Genomic DNA, 22,325 nt, shown 5'->3' on the forward strand with positions numbered 1-22,325 from the left:
TGAAAAATAAAAAGGTAGATCTTTCCAAAAACCCAATGAGCTTGTAATTTCCTGATGTGTGCAGTGTTAGCTCAAGTTGTCTTAAGACTTGAGTACCTACCCAAGTATAATCTATGTAAACTACAGAACGCCCCCAACCCTTCAATATATTGGAAGAAGGGGGTGGTTTTACATAGTCTCATCCTAGGGAAGTGATGGCAAACCTTGGCACCCCAAATGCAGAGAGCATGAGCATCATAGGGAATGTAGTTCCCCAACATCTAGGGTGCCAAGGTTTGCCATCACTGTCCTAGGGTGACAATGCATCTCCTCTGGCAAGATGATTAGGTAAACATTAGAAAGCCTGAGAAATGAAAAAGTAATGAAGCCATCACACAAAAAAACACACACACACAAAAAACAATATTGATGTATGGATTTCACTTTATTCTCACAATGAATATAGCGACATGTTCACACAAAAAAAAAAAAAAAGAACTTTTAAAAAGAAACTTATGAATAAGCAATGCAACTTGTTATTTTAGAACTTAATATTTAACACATGAATATCTCTTCCAATGAAAAGTCTTTACGAGCAAATGTTTACTAAACCAGTACGTAAAAGCAGTCTCCTGTCACGTTTCAGTCAGTCAGCTGAGGGTCATGTCATAACTTAGTCTGTGGTCTGTAGAAAGAGCACAACACAGTTATGAAAATAGGTATCTAAAAAACGTGTCATTCACAGATATTTATCCAAACACTGCATCATCTTCTACTAAACATACTCCACTAATACAAAGGATCCTGATGGTGGTTTAAAGACCAGTTCCACCTAAACTTGTCCATTATATAGCACAGGATATTTACTGCTGCTTACAGGGGAAAAATGCCCTCAGTGATAAAGTAGGTGTCCTTTATTAGATTACTCAAGCCTTATAAACATGACCATTTGATGCCAACTAGCATCTGGTGTTCAATTTTCACCGGTATCACTGGACCAAATTCTAACGACCAGGTCATGTAGGGTGGATGCAAGACATGAGGGCAGCTCATAGGATAGGCATGTAGTGAGACAACAGATTACACGATAGATAAAATGTAAAATTGGCACTAAAACACTGAATTAAAAAAAAAAAAAAAATAAAAAATAAAGCAGTATTGGAACACAAGTAAAGTTTGAAATTTCTAAATCTAAGGGAGGCCATGCTGCCAGTTAAAGTGGTTGCAAACCTTTAAAAATAACCATTAAAGTGACTGGCCTCAGGTAATGCACACACAAAAAAAAAAATCCTCCTAAACAAGTTGTACCTTTTTATCTACGGTTGACTGTCCTACATCCATGCAGAATTTACACAGGACTGCTTTGAAAAGGAGGGGGGGGGGCAGAGAGCTCAGAGAGCTGATTGGATGGAAGGGACAGACCCCCCCTTTACATAGCCTCAGCTCTGTTACTGTGCCATAAGCTGGATCTCCCTCTCGCCATCATTTTTCTCTTGGGGTTAGGAAAACTCTTTAGAAGTTACCCATGATTACAGCAGAAACAGGCGAGTGAACAGAAAGAACACTTAGTGCTCTGGATTGAAGTACACACTAGATAGGAATATGCTTTGTTCATATTTCATGCCTGAGGTTTACAACCACTTTAAATCTTACCCAATTCAACACATTAGGCAAAAGGAAATAAAAAGACTGAAATGAAACCAATGGTTAAGTATCTATCAGAACAATGATGCCTATTGGATTCTCCCTCTGATCCTGTACTGTCTCGTGATCTATTTTGAGTTTAAAATGATGGTAATCTCTGCTTGGCATTTTTCTTCTTTGTATGCTTAAGCTGAATAAGTTGAGGTTTGCGCAGCTTTAAGACCCCAATGAATTTTAGAAGGACTGCTATAGGCTGCCAAGAATACGGCTGTCCCATATAAATGAAAAATGATTGGGGCTGCAATGCGTATGCCTAGTATGAAGAGGAACCAGTCAGATGTTTGTTTTTGTGAAGGCTTTGCTGCACTGGGCATCAGTGAATATTGCCAAATTGGAGATGAAGGCAAGTATGTAAACAGGCGAGATGAACTCCACATAATAAAGTGGGGTGGGGAATAAAAATCTTTAAAATGATACTACAAGAGTTTTCCTAAAATTAACCCTTTTAGAAGAGAGAAAACCTCTTTAGGTCCATGCACATTCTAACGCCTAAGAGGGTATTTCATTTAATTTAATAAACAGGGTCAGGAATCAGAACAAGACACTTCTCTTTAAAACATGAAAGCTAAATGATCAAAATGCTTCCCTAAAACATTGTTGGTTGATATTTGTATCAGGTCCAGAAAAGAATGAGTAGTGTAAAAGAAGTCTGCCAATCTGGAAGCTAGAGAATTACATTCTGAATGAATAATGAATGCCAGGAGAGCACAGCAGCCAAGAACTCTAATGAGAAGCATAACTAGTGTCATGTCGTATCTCTTATATTTACCAGAACACTGAAATGAAGACGCTCACTCCTCACCAAACTTTAATATTCAGAGTATCACAACAACATTTAGAGGACTAGAACCACTGCTGTGAAATTGCTTAAGTTTTGAAAGGGAAATGAACATGTTGGAACTGTAAAAATTCTAATACCATTGAAGATGTTTGGCATGACATGACTGATTATGTCCCGTCCCCTTGATTTAGGATTACAAAATACATACATTAAACTAGGCACAGGGGAAGGCCAGGGTAGGATCACATAGCTCAGTTTAACTTAATTCTTCAGTTAGGTAACAAAACTAGAACATACAGTAACTTGCCCATTGCGGGGAGAAAAAAAAAAAAAAAAAAGGGTCATTTTTTTGGTTTTGCTACCCAAAGAACCAGCCACAAGAGGGAATCAAGAATTAATCGCACAGTCAATTGTGTAAATATTCACTTCAATTATCCAATCTTGTAAAAAGCTAATTTCTGTTTACTTATTTCATCTGTACATAATTGAGTATGCATAGTGAAAAGGATTTTGGTTTTTACACAGTTGGATAAGTCAATATTTACACAAATTTTATGAATATTCCTAACTTTAGTACTAAATCAGCCCAAATGGTTCCCACCTAAAAAAGTCAGGCTCGACAAAAAAAAAAAAAAAAAAAAAAAAAAAGGAAAATATAAATCCATTGTAAGTAAGCTATTACAGGTATTATAAAGACCGGAAATATTAAAATTGCTTTTCCACTTCTGCAGCCAAATTATGATATACCCTAACTTTACACATTACCTGTCCCCATTTACATGGCATACCTTAAGACCCCGTTCACACTGGGGCGACCTGTCAGGCGACCTGGTCGCCTGACAGAGAAGCTGTGGACCCGTTCTAATAGGAGCGACACAAGTCGCTCCGACTTAGAAAAAGGGTCCGGAGCTTCTTTGGGGCGACCTGCATTGACTTCAATGTTATGAAGTCCGTGCCGGCCGCTTCGAGGTCGCGGTGCGAGCAGCGCACCGCGACTTCTGAGGTCGCCCCGGCAAGTCGGATCGCTCTAGTGTGAACCGGCTCTTAAACTAAGCTTTCCAGAGGAATGCAAGGGGCCTGGGGAATTAATGTGTACCATAATTAACCTTTAATGTACTGTGCTGACAGATCTTGGGGGGGGGGGGAGAAATACAAAATTACATTTTTTCCCCCCAAGAAGCCTTGAAAGCCTTGCACCTGCAATCAGTGGATCAGGGGTGGAATGGCAGACTCCTGCAGACAAGCCGACTGTTTACAGGCTGCATTGCTTGTGAACGAACTAGGAAGCCGCTCATCAGCGACCTCACAGTCCACTCAGAACTACAAGCCGTCGGCTGCAATAGCTGACAGTAGTTGTAATTCATGAATTCACAGGAAACTGAATTAATGACGCGCCCACATGGGCAGAGCCCCGCACAGCTGCGTTATTTTCAGATAGTGACAGCAGTCACAAGAAGGGGGGGGGGGGGGGGGTGATAAGGGAACATTTAAACACATATTCCAAAAGGGTAACTTTTCCTTTAATTATTACTTGTAAACTAGATTTCAACACTGGACATCCCAGAAAAGTGTTAGCAGCCGAATCCCTGCACTGTATAAAATACAAGCGATAGCTCAGCGTGTCTCCAGTTTGTGTGGGGATAGACACTGGGGAATATTTACTAAAAATAGTTTATACAGAATCTGGTGTAGCTGTGCATTGTAACCAATATGCTTCTAACTTCAGCTTGTTCAATTCGGCTTTGACAATACCTGGAAACCGATCGGTTACTATGCACAGCTACACAAGATTCGGTGTCATCCAGTTTTAGTAAATTGCCTCCACTTTGAGATTGTCCAGTGTTAAAGTAAGACATTCTGATAAAGATTGAGAGCGGGAGGTGTGTGTGTGTGGATCTATACATACACAGCCTTGCAAAAGTATTCACCCCCCCCCCCCTGGTATTTTTCGTGTTTTGTTGCCTCAACCTGGAACATGGATTGTTTGAGGATTTGCATCATTTAATTTACAGAACATACCCACAACTTTAAAGATGTTTGTGGTTTTTTTTTTTTTAATTTACTGTGAAGCAAACAAATGACAAACAGAATAACAGAAAAAGTCAATGTGCATAACTATTCCCCCCCCTAAAGTCAATACTTTGTAGAGCCACCTTTTGCAGCAATCACAGCTCCAAGTCGCTTTGGATAAGTCTATGAGCTTGCCACATCTTACCACTGGGATTTTTGCCCATTCCTCCTTGCCAAACAGCTCCTTCAAGTTGGATGGTTTGCACTTGTGAACAGCTATCCTTAAGTCGGACTACAGATTTTATATTGGATTGAGGTCTGGGCTTCCTTGGTCTTCATGGCAGTATTTGGTTAGTAGTGCCTCTTGCTTAGGTGTTGCAGCCTCTGGGGCCTTTCAAAAAAGGTGTGTATATGCAATGACAGATCATGCGACACTTCGATTGCACACAGGTGGACATCATTTCACTAACTATGTGACTTCTGAAGGTAATTGGTTCCAACAGAACTTTTTATGGGCTTCATAACAAAGTGGGTGAATACATACGCACATGCCAATTTTCTGTTTTCTATTTCTAAAAAATAGTTTTATGTATATATTTTTCTCATTTTAATTCACCGACTTAGACTATTGTGTTCTGATCCATCACATAAAATTCAGTTTAACAAAACATTGACTTAAGGCTGTAATTTAACAAAATAGGTAAAAAGTCAAGGGAGTTAATACTTTTGCAAGGCACTGTACATACCTACAACAGCCAGTAAAAAAAATCCGACATTTGGCCATATTTATGTCGGACGTGCATGCCGGAAAACTAGCATCAGACTGACTCCTGGTCAGCACTCTCAGCCAATGGCAGAAGGAGCCGATTGGAGTGTTCTGGCAGTGGGCCATTCCTCTGTCAGAACAAAACAGCTCAGCGGGGGAAATCGCTGAATCAACCTTGCATGGTTAGTACAGCGGCTCCAACAGGAGCTGACAGTTTTTTATGTGGGGTAAACGAAAACAAAAACGAATCGTGTGTACCCAGCTTAACAAAGATTTTTGTATAGTTAAGAGATAAGGTTAAGAGATAAAATTAGATCACGTTTCATTTGGCTTAGATGGAATACATAACTGTGCCTAGCAACCAAAGTTACAACTGGCTGTGCTCCTAAAATTAATAAAGGTTCTCAATTTTTCCCATGGACAGCACAGCTGAAGCGAAGAGAATTTTTAGTAGAGAACCCTACATGTTTAACAAATTTAATATGGAGTCTCTAAAGCAGAACTGAGCGAGGCCCACTTACTACCCAGAAATGGTTGTAATTTAATATGAGGCCTTCTTTTCAGAAACATCTTGGTTTTCTGTGTTTTTTTTTTTAATGGGACTGCAAAAGTGGAAATGCGCCGATTTATGTAAAGGTGTATATTTGGTTCTTTATTTAGCTTTAGGCATGCAGAAGCTGGAATACACTATACTGAGATCAAACTGCAAACTAGCAGAAATCAGATTGCAGAACCTCAAGTGTCAGAATATGGCTAAAAAAAAAAAAAAAAAAAAAAAAAAAAAAAAAAAGAAGGATGGGATAGTAAACCTTTCATAAAAAAGGTATACTATTTTATTTTAGAATAATCATGAATATTGAGATCACAACAGGACTAGTTCTCCAAGTCTAAAAAAAATCTTTCCTACTACACTTACATTTGAAGGGGGTAAATAAAGCTGCAATACACTATTCAAAAAGTATCCGGAGAAATAAAGGCATGAAGAAGGGCTCTCCAAACCAGATCACCAAAACAATGGTTCCTAAAGTAAACAAAAGTGTCCTATGCAAAAGACACATGAATACTGCCTCGTTTCCACTGAGCGGAACGGTTCGGGTCGGTACAGTTTGGAAGGGTTAGAATGGTCCGGTCTATTCAGGTGAGCGTCCACTGCAAGTCGGGTCACCAGGGACCATGCGGGGTTTACACCAAATGAGGTGTTTGTTTTGCCCTTTCATTTGACGTGAGCATTGAAGTTTTCCTGTCCGCCAATCAGTGGAATCTATCGTGTGACGCCAGTAGCTCCGCCCTAACCGTACCATTTCCTATGGCCCTACATCTGAAGCAGGACCAGAAATGGTGCGGTTTGGTTCGGTTGTATGGGCCACTTTCATAATGGAAACACTCAAAATTAGCGTACCGTACCGAACCGATCCGCTCAGTGGAAACGAGGCATACATGTCCTGTATTGCGGCACTGATCGCTGCTGTAATCAATGGGTACTGTGGCTTAATAAATCTTTAGAATCTGATCCATTTTGGAGTATTGGTTTTCTGGTAACCCCTGGAATCAGTAAGTCCTGTAGTGACATAGGGCCTGGAGGGAAAACCACAGAGCTGGGGGACTAAGGATTTGACACTCCCGAAAGCATCAGAAACCTGAAGAGTTGGATTAGCTTTCACTTTAATAACAAATACTTTTTTTCATCTAAGTGATAGTAGATCTTTATTGCTTTGGTGTCTGGTTTTAACACTAACTCTGCCTTTCAATTAAGGTGCCTTCTGGGTTCTTCAAGGGTGCCTTGGCAAAATGCCAAAAAATTGCCACAAAGTGCACAAAAAATGATCAACAAGCCAGCAAGCGGACCAAGCCTGCCTTTTTGTTACACAAAGCCACAGGTTTTAAGAGGCAGCATTTTAAATGCAGGTCAGCCACTGGCATCTAAACAACCAATGATTTTATTGGTTGATGAGTAGGATGTTGGGCACCTGCACAGCATCCTTGTTTGGCCCTTCCCCCCATCAGCACAGGGGACACATTGGCAGAGAAAGGTAATAAAAAAAACTGAGGGAGACGAGGACCTAGAATACTAGTCAGTACCAGTTTGCAAAGCTGATGTCATCTTATATCTGCAGGGTAGGTCTTCACATGCCTGTTGACATGTGCAGAGTAGAAAAATTGCAAACTTAGAATGACACATCTTAAGATTTTCCTTTATTAGGCTGGGTGCAAGGACAATCTTTTTAAAGGCACGGTTCGCACTGATGTGACACGGGGGGTCTTACAAGTCGGATGACATGTGAAATTCAATGTTTCCCTATAAGCGATGTCTTAACATACTACACACGTCTGTCAGACTTAAGGAAAGGTACCTACAACTACTTTGGTCCAACTTCAATGCCACAGTGTAAAATGTCATATCCAAAGTTCCACTGGAAATCGGGCTACTGTGTACTGAGCTTAAAAAAGGGTAATCTCCCAGCATTTAATTACCCACTTCACACATCCATTTAAGAAAAAAAAAAAAGTAATTTCTTCATCAGTTTACGCCAATTTGTATTCTGCTACATATTTAGTAAAAAAAAAAAAAAAAAAAAAACGCAATATGCTTGTATTGATTGGTTTGCGCTAAAGTTAGTGTCTACAAACCATGGGATTTATGGACTTTATTTTTATTTTTTTTATTAGTAGTGGCGGCGATCAGATATTTTTTGCGGGACTGGGACATTGCAGCAGACAAATCTGACACTAAGTGACACCAATACAGTGATCAAAAAAATGCACTGTCACTGTATAAAATGACAGGGAAGAGGTGATCAGGGGCGATCAAAGGGTTAAGTGTGGTCCCAAGGAACGCTTTCTAACTGTGTGGGGGATGAACTGATTGCAGGAGAGAGATCTGTGTTCCCGATTAGTAGGAACAAAAGATCTCTCTCTGTTCCTGTGACAGAACGATGGTCTGCCTTATTTACATAGACAGACTGATGTTCCATCATTCCTCCGAATAATCCTGGGTGGCCAGCAGCAATCGCGGCTGCCAGACCCGCTGACTGGCTTCCACTGTGTCCAATCAGAGCTGATGGAAACAATCACGTACAGGTACATGATTTTGCGCTTAAGGGCCACAGGAAATGTACACGGGCCGGTCCTTAAGTAGTTAATAAACACAAGTGGTAACAAATTGATCACACAAATTTGGAACGCTGTGCTACCATTAGCAATTGATCATAATCACATGATACACTTCATTGTTCTCATGTGCTAGAGATTAATTGCATGGCGAGCATTACAAAGAAAATAAATTAAAAAAAAAAATTAAAACGTCAACCCTGTGCACTTAGTCTTACTGCAAAACAGTCCCTCAAAGTGAAAAAAAAAAAAAAAAAAAAAAAAGGTGACCAGCGCTATGGAATATCTTAATTGTAAAAAGTATGCAAGTACAGGTGCAAGCTGCCACAAACCCACCCCTAAAAAAACAGGGGTGCAATATATTAAAGGAGAGAGGAGTCTGTATAAGGCGCTACTCTGTTTGAGCAGTTTTTTTTTTTATATAGAAAGGGGATAATATCCCCCACACAATTGTGTGAGCACTAAAAAAAAGATTCTCAGTGATAAGTGGAGTGCTACAAGACTGGTGAAGGGGGTGAATTGACATGCACCCCCTAGAAATAAAGTGCACAGTGCAGAATAAATAATATGAATAACTGCTCATTTAGATAAAATCGTTGAATAAGAAAAGTGCACAAAGTGTCATAAATATTTAATGCCTGATGGCGGTGCCAGTGAAAATCGTACAGATATACAGTTGTGGTGAACAGCGGTGTTTATAAATGCTAACACACCCTAAAGTGCAATAAATACGTGAATGGGTAATTTAAAAAAGATAATGGTGAATAAGGTACCTGAATTAGAGAAACCAAAGAAACCAATAGGTAACACATCTGCCTCCCTCCGATGTGTCAGATCTGTGGCGCTCAAGCAGATAAACAGGGACCCCAATGGCGTAGTATACAATCAACATACAACAACAAGAATATTCGGACCGATCACATCAGCTACAAAAAGGATGCCGGGATGCTTCCACTTCCGCGTTCCACGGCTCCAAACCACTAAACCGGAAGGGACGTGTGGCGTACGTAGCTCCGCCCTACGCGTTTTGTCATCAGACGTCTACTGGAGCGGCCGACGTTGGACGTCGTCAGACGTCTACTGGAGTGGCCGCTCCAGTAGACGTCTGATGACGAAACGCATAGGGCGGAGCTACGTACGCCACACGTCACTTCCGGTTTAGTGGTTTGGAGCCGTGGAACGCGGAAGTGGAAGCATCCCGGCGTCCTTTTTGTAGCTGATGTGATCGGTCCGAATGTGAGTCTATGCTTGTTATTGTATATTGATTGTATACTACGCCATTGGGGTCCCTGTTTATCTGCTTGAGCACCACAGATCTGACACATCGGAGGGAGGCAGCTCCCAGCGTGGCTCTTTTCAAGCTGAAGGAACCTCCGGACCCACAATCTTCTCCTCTGTGGCTATCTACCCTATACATCTGGCCCAGGAGAGGGAAATAGGGTGAGAGTGTTACCTATTGGTTTCACTAATTCAGGCACCTTATTCACCATTATCTTACCTTTTAAAATCACCCATTCAGGTATTTATTGCACTTTAGGGTTTTATCATCTTGCTTATTGTCAGTGATATCATTTATAAACACAGCTGTTCACCACAACTGTATATCTGTACGATTTTCACTGGCACCGCCATCAGGCATTAAATATTTATGACACTTTGTGCACTTTTCTTATTCAACGATTTTATCTATATGAGCAGTTATTCATATTATTTATTCTGCACTGTGCACTTTATTTCTAGGGGGTGCATGTCAATTCACCCCCTTCACCAGTCTTGTAGCACTCCACTTATCACTGAGATAATGTTTTTTAAGTGCTTACACAATTGTGTGGGGGATATTATCCCCTTTCTATATAAAAAAACTGCTCAAACAGGTAGCGCCTTATACAGACTCCTCTCTCCTTTCATACAGTCCCTCAAAGTGAACCTTTACTACGTTACCCTTACCCCTTTTAAAAAGCATAAACGCCTAATTTTACATTTACTGGCCAAAAAGGTCTCCCCTTTCCGATTTAGATTCTAAAACTAAAACCAGAGGGACAGTTCTTTTCTAGCAGAGATCATGTTCTGCCTGCTCTTGGAAAGGAATTTTTTTTAAAAAGTTTAAAATTGGGTACATCTTCAGTTTGAATTTGGTGTGAGCCTCCCCATGACAAATCCCCTTACTGTCATGTGACTGCCCTATGGGAAAAAAAAAAGCCTTATTACGGTCATGTGACTGGTAGTCATCCTTTGTATAGCTGAGGATACAAATTGCAAAACCGCAAAATGTTCTGTAAACTGTACCATGAAAATGGACATCAAAGAAAGAACCTGTGCCTTTTTCAAAAAACAACCTCGCCAAAGGAAACATAAAATTGTATTTGAGTCAACACACACATTAAGAAGGCTTTTATTAGACTGAACTGTTAGGAAGCTCTAGATGGGAAGACTGCTCCATCCAAGCAAGTAACCTAATGAAACACTTACCTGAGAAAAGTAAATTTAGTACGTTCTTTGTCGCTTATTGGATTCATCTCTTGGAGACTCGGCTTGCATTACTTTCAGCTTTATACCGTTCACCATCTTTCCATGTAATGTGGCAATCGCTTCATTTGCGCTTGATACTTCGGAATATTTGACATAACCAATGTTCTTCCCCGGCACAATGTAAACTTCAATGAGATTGCCAAATCGACTGCAGTGATGTACAAGAGAATATTAACCATTTAACACTATATTTTCAAAGACAACAGTTCTACGCAATAAAAGCTGACAGTATTTGAAAAAGCAGCAAAATAAGCAGCAAAACATACTTTTCAGTGACTACATTTAAAAGCCTGAACCTTATTGGTTACAGATGATTGCTATGCTTCACTTAAATCAGTAAAACTATGTTTATATTTTTTTTTACCTGAGAAAGGAAGCAGAGAAAGTGCAAAAAGTGAAAGTTAGAGACCCTGTCACCACGTTGTGCTAAAAACTAAAACACCAGCAGGGAGTTTGTATCAGTAGTACTAACAGACACCCTACCTGCTGCAGTTTGTGGAGGAAGGTGAAGAGCATTGGGCATTAAAAGAAAGACTTGGAACTTGGAAACTGCATCTGGTTGGAGAACTATGATCACTTTAGTGGTGTAGGCCATTAAACATAGCAAACACATTTTAGGGAGCATTCTTCAGGACTGGTAGTGGGCACTGCCATTTGTGTCCTAGCATAATAAGTGTTTCAGTTACTAAATCCACAACCGTAAAATCAGTCTATATGCAGTAAAGCAATGTTCTCAACTTCAGTCCTCAAGTACCCCTCTGTTTTCATGCTTTCTATTTTGGACAGGGGATTTGATCTGTTTTACTGCCTTAGTAATCACAGCCATTTCATCTGAGGGAAATCCTGAAAACATAACCTGTTGGGTGAACTTGAGGACTGGAGTTTAGAAACGTTGCAGTAAAGCATACATGTTATACTAAAAATCAAAAAAAAAAATGCAGCGCCAAAGATCTAATCAGTGCACAATAGGTGCCAAATAAATAAAATCAGTGCTATAATATTGTGCAGTGACAAATTAATTCAAATAAAATTGCCAAAAATCAAATAAATAACAAAATGTAATAAGTCCATAAGAATGTGCGTCATATGCGACACACCTTCAAAAATTTCACTGTGCAGTTCTAGAACAGATATAAAGTGCTGGTGCCAAAAACTCCAAATAATAAGTCCCTTCCAGAATGATTCCACGATGTATAAAGGGAAAAATAACAGACCCTCTAGTGTTATTTTTCCCTATATAGATCGTGGAATCATGGAGAAGGAGGAGATAAGTGAGCAGCATTGTGGTTAATATCCCCAGAGGGGAACAGCTATTTGACCTCACTGGTAGCACAGGAGTCATTAGTTGAGGTGAGCAGCTTGTTAGCACGGGTGGAAGAGAGCACCAGCACTTTCTCTTTATGTGGAATTTTTGGCACCAGCACTCTATATCTCTTCTGGTACTGCACAGTGGAATTTCACTATGACACATTCATATGGACTCATTGCATTTTTGATATATATTTTTTTTATTTTTGGCAATTATTAATTTATTTGTCACTGCACAGTACTATAGCACTGATTTTGTTATTTGGCACCAATTTATTGGGAGGGTGCATGTGATCAGCACAGGGCCAATCAGCAATGTCCAGACAGAGTCAAGGGTCCTTTCAGCCTCATTAGACAGTAGAATGAAAACTCCTCTTACAAGCTTTAACCAGACACTGATCGAAGTCACAAGACTGCTATATACTGCGGAGGAGAAAAGGTATTTAGCAGTTTATATTTACTAAAATAACTGCATTTCCATGTTCTGTGTATTGTGGGAGACCAGATATAGTAAATGCAGGCTCCTGGGTTTAGTAACACTTTAATAGTACTTGAGATTGTCTGTCATGCCTGTAGGCATAAGGTGCTCTTCACCTACCATCACATGCTTGAAGGGCACTTACAGAACAATCCATGAGTCAAGCAGTCACAAACAATACCCAAAATTGCTAAATAGAGAGCGCTCTGGGCCACCCGAAGCATCCCTCCTTACCCTCTTCATAACCAGTATGGCTCCATTAAGTTTGCAGGGCAATAAGCAGTAATTGTGTATTTTTTTTTTTTTTTAAAAGTTTAAAATTCCTGCTCCTGAAGATATTTGACAAAGTGTACACAGGGGCAAAAAAAAAAAAAAAAATGTGAGGCAAGCATTTGACTATTGTAAGGTCAGCAGAAGGTGGTTTTGTGGCAATGTGTGGAACTGGAACTAATGTGAAATGTACAATAGGTGTGTAAATTGAAAGCGATACAAGAACCAGTAATAAATACAATTGCCAGTAGTGAAAAAGTCCCCCTCTTAATGTAATAAAGGACAGCAAAGGGTGGGTGGATTACAGGCTTATGTTTGTGAAATCATTTAGCAGGTATATCGTTTCTATTGTATACATTGTATGCGATCTGTATTTATTGGTTTGAATAGAGCTACTCTTGGCAAACTAAAATAAATCCTAGCTTTAGAGAGGCAGGTGGGACCTTCGACATATGGCTGCCAGTTAAAAATCCTTACCAGAAAACATCTTCAGCAACGTCTTGTGGCAGTGGGTGAGGATTGAAGACAACAAACAGTCTTTCCTTGGAGTGTGCATCACTGGGAGCTTTCTTTTTGTATGATGGAAGGGTAGCGTCTGTCTGAATCTGAGAGGCAACAGGGGAGGCAAATGCTCGATCATAGCCCTGCAGAAAAAACAGATTCACTTTGAAAACCCAGCCGAATACTTCTAAAAACTATGCAAGCAGCTAAAAACAAGAAAACCAAAAAAAAACAAAAACACATTTCAAAAGAAAACCATTTACTTAATGGGGACACACTCAGTTTAAAAAGAGATAGATATCTATCACAAAAGAACACTAACTGAACAAAATTCTGTGTGCAGCAGCCCCCTTAGCACCCCCAATACTTACCCAAGGCCCGATCTCTATCCAGCAATGTCCACAACTGCCTCGGCCATCCAGGACTCTCTCTCCTAAATTGCTGAGACACAGCAGTGGAGCCAATGGCGCCTGCTGCTGTTAAACTCAGCTAATCAATCAGGAGAGATGGGGGGGGGGGGGGGGGGTGAGGAGCTTAACGGCAGCTCCGTGTCTGAATGTTTACATGGAGCTGCAGCTCGGGTGTCCCCAAAGCAAGCGGCTTGCTGTGGGGGCACTCAACAGGAGAGTGGGGCCAGAGAAGAGAAGGATCTGGGCTGCCCTGTGCAAAACCAACTGCACAGAGGCGGCGGCGAGTATAACGTTTTTTTTTTTCTTCTTAAAATAACAAACACAAAAGACTTTACAATTACTTTTAGTGCCGGTTCACACTTCTGCGATGCGGGAATGCTGCGAATATGCAGCGTGTTCCCGCATCGCATCCACACATCTGGCAGACACCCCCTGCGATACGCAGGGGGTGTCAATTAAAAGTTAACACCCCCAGTTGTGATCGCAAATCGCAGTGCGATCTGCTAGTTCGCACAGAATCCGATCGCACAAATGTGAACCACTATGCGATCCGATTCTACTGCGGCTCAAAAAAAGCCTCATGTGCGTGTTTGGTGCAGATACAGTGCAAATTCAGCCATACAAAAAGTACGGCTGAACTCGCATCCGCACATCAGATCGCATGTAATTAGGAGCAGTGCGCTTCTGAATTACATGCGATCTCCGCAAACGTGGAAGTGTGAACCGGCACTTAGTCGGAAAGCTGCGAATATGCAGCGTGATCCCGCATCGCATCAGCAACCCTGGTAGTTCACACTGCCATATGAGATACGCAGGGGGTGTCAATTAAAAATTAACGACACCCCCAGGTGCGATCGCATATCGCAGTGCCATCTGCAAGTTCGCAAAGAATCGTGAATGTGAACCACTATGCGATCCGATTCTGCTGCAGATGTGGTGCGAATTCAGCCATACAAAGTGTATGACTGAAATTTGCACCGCACATGAGATCGCATGTAATTTAGGAGCAGTGCGCTCCGAATTACAAATGCGATCTCCATGATCGCACTAATGTGAACCAGGGGTAAAGCCCAACACCTTACTCTGCTGCACCCCCCCCCTCCTGCTGATGGGATTAACCAGAAATCTATCACGTTTAACCAATAGACCTCAGGAAGGTTTTACCCCCTTCATGACTAGGCCATTTTTTCCTATTCAGCATTATGGTACTTTAACTGGCAATTGTGCAGTCATGCAACACTGTACGCAAATGACACTTGTTTTCTGAATTTTAACGCAAGTAGAGCTTTCTCTTGGTGGCATTTGATCACCACTGGGGGTTTTTTTTTTTTTCATTATATAAAAAAAAAAAAAAACACTTTTCTTTCGGTTATAAAACATATCCATTAAAATACATTTTCTTCTGGAATTTAGACCAAAATGTATTCTGCTACATGTTGAAAGTGCTGGCAGTAATCGGGTGCCTAGTCTGCTAACACTTCATTTTTGGGGACACTAGTATTGGTTCCGATCAAGATACTGGTCCAAACAGACATGCTAGTTATTGGGTAATCAGCGACTTATAATGTGACTGATAGTGTGGTGGGCAGTCTGGTGAGGACACTGGCTGGGCAAGACACCAAGACTGATGTCGCTAGGGACACAAATACAGTGATAATATACTGTAGTAATGTCACTGGTTGGGAGACAGGGGTGATCAGGAGGGTAATCAAGGGCCTGTGTGCTGCTTTAAGGCTACGTTCACATGTGGGCGTAGCGGATCACAGGCAGAATCGCCGCGATTCTGCATCATTGCAAATCGCGGGACGCCTGTGTGATGCCTGCGATTTGCAATGAAACCCCAAACGCTGTGCTATGTTGCCGCTATTTCCGCTTGTCGAATCGCGGTAACATTGTGCAAACAGAATCACGGGATGCCCGTCGCCCAAAAAAGGTACAAGAGCTTTTTTTGGGCGTCAGGCGTCCCGCGATTCTGTTTGTGCGATGTTACTGCGATTCGGCAGGCGGAAATCGCGGCAACATAGCACAGCGTTTGGGGTGCCATTGCAAATCACGGGCATCGCACAGGCGTCCCGCGATTTGCAATGATTCAGGATCGCGGGCAAAATCACGGTGATTCTGCCCATGATCCGCTACACCCACATATGAACGTAGCCTTACTCAAAGATCTATTTGTTTTCCTCTGAGAAATTCAGGCAGAGCTTGTTAAACAAACACACATATATGCTGTGATTGGCCGATCAGCAGGTATAGATTAAAGATAAAATTATTGGCTGTAACCTGCTGATAAATTTGTGCTGTATCCAACCACAGCACAAGTCAGCTCTAAACCAGGCAGCACGCCATGATGTACGGGTAAGTCGCTGTGCCATCCGCTAGAAGTTAATGTTCTGTTAGCATGCAAATATTAACTACTCTATGGCGGTTTACAGTGACACTGTCGCTTTACCCCAAATTAAGCCACTTTGAAAATTCCAATACTTCTAAGTGTGTGAAAACATGACATTCCCCCTGCCATTCCATAACGCTGTGCTTAAGTGCCCAAATGCCAAGCATAAATTATACAAATGTCAAGCATAAATTTTGTCACATGGGTGGCATTGCCTACAAGTGTGCAGGCACTGACCATCAGGGTCATTTTTAGAGTATTCACAAAGGCTGCAACCTGTTAAGACACAAAATTTTAAAAGCATCCTTCAGCTGAAGTGATGAAAAATGCACTTTTCCCAAAATTTTGCACAACAGTTTAAAAATGTAGAACTATGAAGTGTGAATGATGTTCCAGGATTTGTCCTGTCCATCAGGACACCAAAATTTTGCTTCTGGTACAAAGAAATGTACGACGGCAGATTCATTTTTTTGCTACAAAAAAATAATAAACAAAATCTATTTTTGTATGAAACGGTATCTAAATAAATAGGGATAACAATAAGTTAAATAGAAAAGCTTTATATAAAAGCCAAGTCTATCTTTTTGCCCATTACATCCATATTGAGGGTGTGGCATGAAACACGGTCACAGTGTGCAGCCCCAGATCCTCAAACTTCCTCCTACAGAATCTCAGAATTGCCCGTCTAATTTGAATTCTGTGAAGTCCCATATGCCACTCCCGCAGAGGGACCCATACTTCAAAATGGTGCACATTTCAAGGGGTATGAATATTTTTTCAAGGCACTGTACACTATTTCATAAAGCCTAAGTTACTGAAAACTGCACAATAAAATGATGCATTTAAAAAATATCTCCCTCCTCTGACTGTCAAGCTTGGACCTGTCATTGCCATCCTCCCTATCGGACAACAAAGTCATCAATCACATTGGATGCTTTGGTACAGAGCCAAGGTGGATTTTTAGAGGTTTGCAAAGAGTTTATTTGAATGAAAGGCATTTAAAAGGACAATAAGATAAGTGTAATGTGGGAAAAGGGTGAGGTAAAAACACTCCTGTTTAGGTCCTCAATGGAACCTAGTAGAGTCAGAAAATTCAGCCACTGAGTCATCTGAGCCACCGTCTGGCTCTAAGTGGTGGTGACAAAAATTCAACAAGGAAGGCATAGCGCTCCGATTTGTGCTTTCAGCCACTAAGTAGATGAAACCATAGACCTTCACGCAAATAAGAGGTATTAAAGGTAGAATATGGGTAAAGTAACATTTAGTCACTATTTGTAATAAATTTCACATTCTAGAATTGGAAGAATTTGAAAGAGACTGCATTTACACTACTATGGAGGTTAACATGCACATTAGGGCCCATTCACAGTTTTCTGCTGTAGGGAAGTGGCGGTGTGATGTGTGTTTAAGCTCATTACAGAGTTTTTTTTTTGCAGACTTTATTGAAAAATGCACAAAGTGACTTCATGTCAGCGCACTGCAGCGCAGTAAGTTGCTGTGACGTGGTGCCTGTGTATACTGCAGTAAAATGCAGCATATGTCATTTTACCAGACCTAAATGCACTGCACCTGCGGACTGCATTGTAGTGTGAACAGAACACATACAACACCAGGAGCCTGCTATTGTTCTGACCCATCAAGTTTTCATGGTCCTACGTACACAGTAAGGGGGCAGAGGATAAAGCATAGAAATGTAATCAACATGCTTTGATTGCCTTATGCTCAGATTTGCTACAACTTAATTACAAACGCATAATTAAAGGGCTACAAATAACCTATCCAATGGTGCCTAGCCATTTTTTTTTTTTTTTTTTTTTTTAGTTCTTCCGACTTTCAGCTCCTCAGAGTAAAATGTGTGAGTTAACAATGGGCAATGGGGCTGAATTACACAGCAGTGAAGTTAGCCGCCATCTTCCATAGCTCCATTAACCGTCAGAGGAGGGAGAGAGTTCACTCCCATCAGCTGCACATATCCACTGAGAAACCAGACCTTGCGGTCACCAAAAAAAATTAGTATATTTATACTGCAATTTCTGTTAAAATGTATATGGACCAATTGGGAGGCAACATTTTAAATTTTACTGTAGCACTTACTTCTACTTTCATTAATATAAACTCATGCTGTGCATGATATGGTGGCTTTTATGGTCAACTTCCTCCTGAAAATGCAACTGTCTGGCTGTCTCGTTTTAAATGCTTTCCAAGTTACTGACATGGAACAAATATGCAGTGAAGTCAGCCATGTTTGACTTCCTGATTCGCATACTTGTTACGGGTCAGTGATGCAGAAAGAATGTATACAAGAATGCAATAGCATTTTCTGAAGAGGCGCTTAGTAGCCTTTAATTCTCAGTTTAGGTGGTTAATAAAAGAATAAGTTTGGGATAAGGTGTAACATGTTACTTTGGAGAAGCCAAACTCTTCCCCCCCTCACCTCCGTCAGTGTTGGGGGGCATGAGATCCTCTCTCCCCATATCGGTCATTTTAAAAACAGCGGTACAAGGCTCCACCCACACAGCTGTGTCAGACCTTCACAGTTCTGTGAATGAATGAACTACAAGTCCCACCTCCCACTGCGGCAGATGGCTTGTAGTTCTCAACTGCGAGGCCATAGTTGAGCACCCTCATAGTTCATCGATTCTTCCTGCACTTCAGTAAATGCCTGTCTCTGTGGGGTGTACAGAAGCCAGAAATTGCACCTAAAATTTGCTGATCATGGGTACAATGCTTTACAGGCTGCAGTGTCAAAAAAGGAGTTAATGCACATTTCTTTACCTGCAAAATCATGATGTGCATTTAAATTTTATTTATTTTTTTCTTAAATAATAAAAAGGTGAACCTAGCCTTTAAATCGAAACAATCAATTTTTTGCCAAGATCAATAAACTAATCGAAACTTTCAGTGCTCCTCATACTCAAGTGTTGAAGACGTTCAAAATATGTAAATGCTTTAAGATTACAGGAAAAAAAATAAAATTGGAATGCAAGCAGCATCCCTCAAATTCTCCTCGTACCGACAGATGGACTGCTCTTCCCAAGCACACCTCATGCGCACAATTCACGAAGCTCAATACCAGAATGGGGATCCAAATTTTTTAACCACTTGAAGACCAGGCCTAAATCAGTATTTTTTGGCTAGAAAATTGGTTACAACCCTCAAAACATGAGAATATAATTATACACACACACATATATATATATATATACATACACCAGGGTTCGACAATCCCCGGGCGCCAGGTCGCATTTGCGACTAGAATTAGCAACCTGGCGTCTGGGGTGCACTGCAGGAGATGTCCTGTCACTTTGCCGCCGCCATCCGATCCTGTCCGCCAAAAACAGACGGATGGTGGTTCTATTTACCATCCGTCCAGTGAATCGGATTGCCCCATAGAGGAGAATGGGCTGTGTCTGCATAGCAGAGAGGACAAAACCTGTCATCCGCCTGCTCAGCAGGGATCAGCAGAGAGATCCCCACTGAGCATGCGGATTCTGCTTAGCTTAGGTGCCCGTGTGAAAGGGGCCTAAGGTGGCATATGTTACTCTTGGTCACTGGATCTCCTATCGCCCCAACCTTGCTGCACTGTTTAAATTTAAGATCGGTTATTTTTGTCATTGAAAATAAAGCTTTGTTAAAAAAAAAAAAAAAAACTGGCTCCTAACTTTTTTAGCTGGCTCCTAGATTCCAAACAAATTTGTCAAACCCTGACATACACACACACACACATATACATATACACACACACATATACATACATACATACACATATACTAAAACATGTACAAATACTGTAGCTGCTGACTTTAAATATTAGAACTTACCTGTCCAGGGAGCCCGTGATGTCGGAACCCAAAACGGATTTTCATATTGGCTCTCAGGTGCTGTCACCGCCATTCAGGGCAAGGGAACCAGGCAGTGAAGCCTTTCGGATTCACAGCTGGTTACCCTACTGCGCATGCGCGTAGCACGCTTTTTAATGGCACGCTTTTTAATTGGCCCAGGGGAAAAAGGAGTGGGGCTCCGCTTTTGGGTGGAACTCCGCTTTAAGTGGAGAAAATATGGCACAATAGTGACATTACGAAGAGGTGGAAATCACTCCACAATTGATGAAAAGACAAGAAGAAAACTGGTCAGGGAGGCTGCCAAGAGGCCTACAGCAAGATTAAAGGAGCTGCAGGAATATCTGGCAAGTACTGGCTGTGTGGTACATGCGACAACATTTTCCCGTATTCTTCATAAGTCTGGGCTATGGGAAAGAGTGGCAAGACCGAAGAAATTTCTTACGAACATCCAGCCTGGCTAAATTTTGCAAAAACACATCTGAAGTCTCCACAAAACGCATGAGAAAAATTTATTCTGGTCTGCTGAAACCAAGGTTGAACTTTTTGCACTAAACTTATCTGTTGGAATTATGGCCAAAACACTGCACATCACCAAAAGAACACCATACCCATAGTGAAGCATGGTGGTGGCAGCAGCATCCTTTGGGGCCGTTTTGATTCAGCTGTAACAGGAGCCTTAGTCAAGGTATAGGAAATTATGAACAGTTTTGAATACCAGGTAATATTGGCACAAAACCTTCAGGCTTCTGCTAGAAAGCTGAAAATGAAGAGGAACTTCATCTTTCAGCATGACAATGACTCAAAGCATACATCCAAATCAAGAAATGGCTTCACCAGAAGATACGTTTTGGAATGGCGCCGCCAGTGCCCAGACCTGAATCCGATTGAAAATCTGTGGGGTGATCTGGAGGGCTGTGCACAGGAGATGTCCTCGCAATCTGACAGATTTGGAGTGTTTTTGCAAAGAGTGGGCAAAAATTGTCCAGTCTAAGATGTGCCATGCTGATAGACTCATACCCAAAAAGACTGAGTGCTATAATAAAATCAAAAATGTGCTTCAACAAAGTATTAGTTTAAGGGTGTGCAAACTTATGCAACCATATTTTAGATTTTTATTTTTACTTACCTCTATCTAAATGATTTCAGTTTGTGGTTCAATTGAGTTGTACAGGTTATAAGTCACATTAAAAAGGTGGAAAAAGTTCTGAAATTATTTATCTTAGGTCTTTTTTTTTTTTTTTTTTACATCACAGAAACCTGACATTTTACCAGGGGTGTGTAGACTTTTTATATCCACTGTATATACATCTGCAGGCACGACTTGCTGCATTCACTTCTGCACGAGCACGGAGGGATGGGGTGCTTTAAAAATTTTTTTTTTTTTTTTTTTTACATGGTCTCTCAATTTTTTTGATCACTTTTATTGCTGTCACAAGGAAGGTAAACATCCCTTGTGACAGTAATAAGCAGTGACAAGTGTGCTTTATGAAGGGATCTGGGTCCCCCCCCACTCTCGAAAGTATTTAAACATCAAATTAGCGTTTTTTTGAATACTTTCAATTTTTGAACACTGGAGCCGTTTGCTCCCGAGTTGTTTAATGGCGTTGCTTTTGGGTTACTACAACCAAGACCCGATCAAAGCAAATTCTGGCTTTGTTCGGGTCTCCCGGTGCGACGGGAGAGCCCAGGCGTGCGGTGGAGGGAGGGGGGCAGGCACCACTCCGGTACAACCACTTGAAGCCAATGACGTACATGTATAGGATTTGACGGCAAGTGGTAAATAGTGAAAGTTAAAGTGATTGTTAAGCCACTACTATAAAATAATCAAATCGAATCCACTCTAATACAACACTAAGTGCTCCTGTGCCAGTCTTATAGAAAAAAATATGCAGATCTGTACCTATATCAGAGCGTCTCCCAGAGATCAGCTGATCCCTCGGCTCTCTTCTCTGCACGGCTGACAGCTCAAGTGGGCGGGCCCGAGCACTACCACGGACGTCAGCCAGAGAGAGAGCACAAGCTGAGTGATCACATGATCACTGGGAGCCGCTCGGATATAGGTACAGATCGGCATATTATTTCTATAAGACAGGCACAGAAGCACTTAATGTTATATTACAGAGTGGATGTGATTATTTTATAATAAATATGAGAGCAGCAGGAGTGCATGGGGTAGGTGCTGACACAGCAGACAGGCAGGGAGAGGGGGGGGGGGACACAGGAGACAGAGCAGAACTGAAGAAGTTTTGC

At 41.2% G+C, this 22,325-nt stretch overlaps 1 protein-coding gene across 1 annotated transcript in view; it reads right to left on the bottom strand.

Moving 5' to 3' along the window:
- Positions 1–446: 446 nt before the first annotated feature.
- The window catches only part of RBM45 (RNA binding motif protein 45), a 38,298-nt gene continuing 16,419 nt past the window's right edge, over positions 447–22,325 (bottom strand). The window contains exons 8-10 of the mRNA XM_082261953.1: positions 13,411–13,577; positions 10,818–11,025; positions 447–664 (exon numbers count right to left, since the gene is read on the bottom strand). Coding sequence (XP_082118079.1) covers positions 10,833–11,025; positions 13,411–13,577 — 360 coding nt within the window. The 3' untranslated portion in view covers positions 447–664; positions 10,818–10,832. The remainder of the gene's footprint in view (positions 665–10,817; positions 11,026–13,410; positions 13,578–22,325) is intronic.

Source organism: Pelophylax lessonae (assembly GCF_965119305.1).
Source record: "Pelophylax lessonae genome assembly, chromosome: 6".
Classification (NCBI taxonomy): Eukaryota; Metazoa; Chordata; class Amphibia; order Anura; family Ranidae; genus Pelophylax; species Pelophylax lessonae.